The sequence below is a fragment of the Sphaeroforma arctica genome (assembly GCF_001186125.1).
Source record: "Sphaeroforma arctica JP610 unplaced genomic scaffold supercont1.245, whole genome shotgun sequence".
NCBI classification, from domain to species: Eukaryota; class Ichthyosporea; order Ichthyophonida; genus Sphaeroforma; species Sphaeroforma arctica.
This window is the reverse complement of record NW_014040313.1, coordinates 16337-20355: the sequence shown is the minus strand read 5'-3', so window position 1 is coordinate 20355 and position 4019 is coordinate 16337. Positions and strand designations below refer to the sequence as shown.

The 4019-nt window shown below is 46.1% G+C and overlaps 1 protein-coding gene across 1 annotated transcript in view; it reads left to right on the top strand.

Annotated features, from left to right (window-relative positions):
- SARC_04396 (hypothetical protein) overlaps window positions 1-3556 on the top strand; it is a gene marked incomplete at both ends in the record, with an annotated part of 4804 nt that extends 1248 nt beyond the window's left edge. Inside the window, 8 exons of the mRNA XM_014301771.1 lie at window positions 293-361; window positions 555-688; window positions 881-1073; window positions 1282-1362; window positions 1682-1834; window positions 2031-2270; window positions 2650-2764; window positions 3348-3556. Of these exons, the coding sequence (XP_014157246.1) occupies window positions 293-361; window positions 555-688; window positions 881-1073; window positions 1282-1362; window positions 1682-1834; window positions 2031-2270; window positions 2650-2764; window positions 3348-3556 (1194 nt within the window). The remainder of the gene's footprint in view (window positions 1-292; window positions 362-554; window positions 689-880; window positions 1074-1281; window positions 1363-1681; window positions 1835-2030; window positions 2271-2649; window positions 2765-3347) is intronic.
- Window positions 3557-4019: the final 463 nt, after the last annotated feature.

Sequence of the window (4019 nt, the reverse complement as noted above, 5' to 3'; positions counted from 1 at the left end):
GTCTTTGTTTTGTATCAGACAACAAGTAAATGATGTTATTGTGGACCTAGGGTTGGACAATATTTCTCACCTTGTAAACCTTTTGTCGTTGTTTTGTATCAGACAACAAGTAAATGATGTTATTGTGGAATTAGCATTGGGTATATGATGTTATTGTGGAATTAGCATTGGGTATTCTATCTCACCTACTGAACTCTTTGTTTTTTTTGTATCCGACAATTAGAACATGATTCTATTGTGGATTGGGTGTTGTACAGTCATTCTCAGCTTCTAAACGTTCACCGACTTATAGGGATCGGAAGACGGGCTTCGGGCGTCAATGTCACACGGCTGTAGTAGAGGGATGCGCTGGGGCCTTCTGGTATGTCTCTTGGGAAAGTATACGCACTATGCGAGCCTGCACTCATACTTCGTATCGGATTCGATACTGGTCGAATTGGTGCGACAAGTGGATTCTACATAAAAAGCGACATAGGTTTTTCAAAGGGGTGTACGTCAAACTAGCATTTCCTCACACTGTTGTTTCGTTCTGTCTCACACTTTCTAAACCTCAGCCGCTGTCGATACTTGTGGTTTTGGTGTCGTTCCTGGTGATTGCTCTCGCCATCACAATGAGTGTTGCATTGGCCGATCTCTGCGACAGGCCGGACGCATTCATCAAATCACGTCTTTCCACCGACAATTTAGAGTAAGTATTCTGAGCACCAAGACCCGCTGTGGTATGCTGTACCTTTGTTCGGAACGGTAGTGGTGAAGAGTTTTCAGTGTTGTTTGATTTATCATAGCTCACACTGCTTTCAGCACATGGTAAAGCCAATTGAGCACTGCGCTTGTGTGACGGGCGCTTTTAAACCACCAACTTCGAACTCGAACTCTACAGATATTTGGGATACTATATAGACGACTGTGTGGGTGCCAACCCTAATCTGCAACTGCTCGAAGAGAAAGGTGTGTGGCTGGTACAGGCAGAAGGTATCTTGGCACTGTCTAATCTGACTGCTGAGACCTGTGCGCCGGGCGTTCGAGATGAATACCGTGCCTTATTTCAGGAACTCAATACAGATGTAGTCAAGGTAAGGATGCTATAATATCTATGCCTGTTGTTGGTTGCGGTGTTAAGGTTATTTGTGTGTTGTGCTTTTTCTTGCCTGAAATATAGGTCTTCACGTGGGAACGTACTCTTCATCATTCGTCCCCATTTTTGCTTCCCTCTGCCCATGATGTCCACTCGGTTGGTGCGTACCGCAATGTTAATTTTCTTGCCTCTCTGTCTCTACTTAGGGTAATGCACTGCTCGATACCGCCCGTGAGATGGTCTCGTGTCGAGTCATCAATGGGCTTTATAACCTAGCTGTGGATGAGGTAGGTTTGAGTGACAGCATTTCTATGTTTACCAAGCTGGTGTTTATGGAGGTGAAATACTTGACAAATTCACCAAAGATCAATTTTCGACTATAAATTCTAGTCTGTGAGAAAAACAACAGTGTTCGGATCGCAAGGCTCTCAGCATTGCCTGAGAGAGCCCGCGTTGTTACTTCCCGTCTATTCGCGATTCACGTGACACAAAGTATCGTTATGTCGCTTCGTCGTCTCCTGGTGACCTAATCGGATTCGTTCAAAACTTGCATTAGGGGGGGGTTTTTTTCTTCTAAACCCTAAACGCTAAAAACCCTAAAACTAGGGTGTGTGCTCCGATGCACTGGACGGGATGATTCTGCTGTGGATAGGATTGCTACTCTCCACTTTGGCCATGGCATTTGCGATGATGGTCTACACGCGCTTTGTGGTCACCTCGGTGGTCGATGTGATAGTATTCAGGCGCAGTCAATCACAAGTATGTGGGTCCTTTGGATTGTCATCGATTTGGATCGAAATACCTCTCTCTCTTTTTCTCTCAACTTCCATCAACAGAGGAAATCAGCGCTGGCGGCCGTCTCATTATATCGCATAGATGCTTTCTCACAATGCACATATTTATCCCGACGTCAAATCGCTTAGTATCAATACATACATTTCTTTCACCTACACAGATGAGTTTACCGAGTGAGGCGCGTTCAGCGAACGCTTCCATGACCAACGCTTCCATGATCAACACTGCCAGCGGTATGCAATCGATTGGTGGCAGTGCCGACTTATTCCGCCGACAGGCTTCCGTGAATGACGCAAACCAGTCGTTCATCAAAGCGTACGGCAAGTCTATCTCTTATACACCGGACAATACGAATGTGCGAGCGATAGACATACCCGAGGGGGATGGAGCCAGTTTCCAGGTTAGTACCGAAGTATACCCTAAATGTACTGGTACGTGAAGTTTTATCTGCAAGCCGCGGTTTTGTATGCGTTGTGAGTCCTGTTCTCAAGATTGGATTATGCCAGTGCTCATGTCGGTACATCGAGCATATTGCCACTTCGAGCATATTGCCACATCCTTTACAGTGAATATTCATAGTTGCTCACAGATGTATGCGACCATTGTACGAAATTCAACAATCAGTCTGCAAGTGGACGTATTGCACAAGGGACTGCTGCATCAACTCGAACACACTATTCGCAAAGGCATTCTGGCAGTCTTCTTTCGAACCGCTATGTCCGAGATATGAACATAACCTTCGCGTACTTGTGCTAATGCGCCGTTTTGGATTGTCACAGGCATATGGCGACCCCGCAGTGTACCAAAACAACATCCCCGCGGCGCAGATCAACCACCAGCTGTACCCGGTTGGCCATCGTCTTGGATCTGTTCGACAATTCAGCTACACGCAAGGTAAGCACTCGACTTGCATTGAATACGCCCTGTTTATGGCACACTGAATCTGTGAGGTGCGTGGTCGTATGGAGGATGTTCTAATTATAGCATGTTGTACATATTCGGTATGCGGTATATGTCGTAGAAGCAATCCTTGCTACAATGCACTACGTCTATTTTATTTATAGCGTCCAATGAACTATACCTCATGGGGTATATGGTGCCTGTTCTAGATCTGATCCATCGGTAGTGCATTGCATTAGATTATCCAGAGTGCGGTTTGTACCAGTGGACTGATACCTCTTGCATTACACTGTGTCTGGTCGCACGACTGGTTGGGCTACACATATAATCGTGTGCGGTGTTGCTGTCTTCGCGGGGCGGGACTGCTTTTCTGTACGTCCAAGCCACAAAATCATTCTCTACGTACGGCTTCAGTCGCAGTTGATTGTGCAGTATTTGTGCCAGATACAACATGCTTTCCACGTGTTGATGATAACCCCATACACTTATTCTCATATGTCTCACCATATCCTCGTATTCTTAATGCGTCAATACTTTTATATTGTCTTACGATATTCTCGTATTCTCCACCCAATAGAAGTACCGCAGCGCCGAGGCAGTCAGGGTATGCAACCCCCAGGCTATGGGTCAAACCCGAATTTCTTAGAGTATTCCGAAGTCGATGATGAGTATCCCAGCACAAGCGGTGTCACTTTGGTGCATACTGAACTGGGACATGGATCAAGTGTCAGCGCGCGTAGTAGGGCGAACAGTCAGGGCGCTCTCATGGGCGGCAACCGGGGTTGAGCCATAGAGGTCTCTTTGATCGGTAGTGAAAGTGTAATCCAAATTGCTGATACTGAAAGTGCACTGCAGACTATTTATAATGAAATTGAAATGCAGTCTACTGATACACATATGGGGTGCGAGTGCCTCACCACCTACGAGTATAGACGAGCAATATGATCGGCGTCGGAGACTTCTATTGCATGAGGGATCACACACTACATCTGCACACACAGGAAAAATCGTGGTATGCTGCACCCGTTCAAACGCGGATGTACAATCACAAAGATCGAGATCGAGCACGGGTCTAATGTACCTTGTCGGCGTCAAGAGGAGATGTGGCGAAACGTACACACAGCGAGCACCTAATTATTATCAGCCGCATCATAGTGCTAGTACGGGCTAGGAGGCCACAAGGAGAGATTTATGGATCCACAACTTATTTTACATTCTATCTCTGAAATATTCTGTCGTCTCGAGGTCT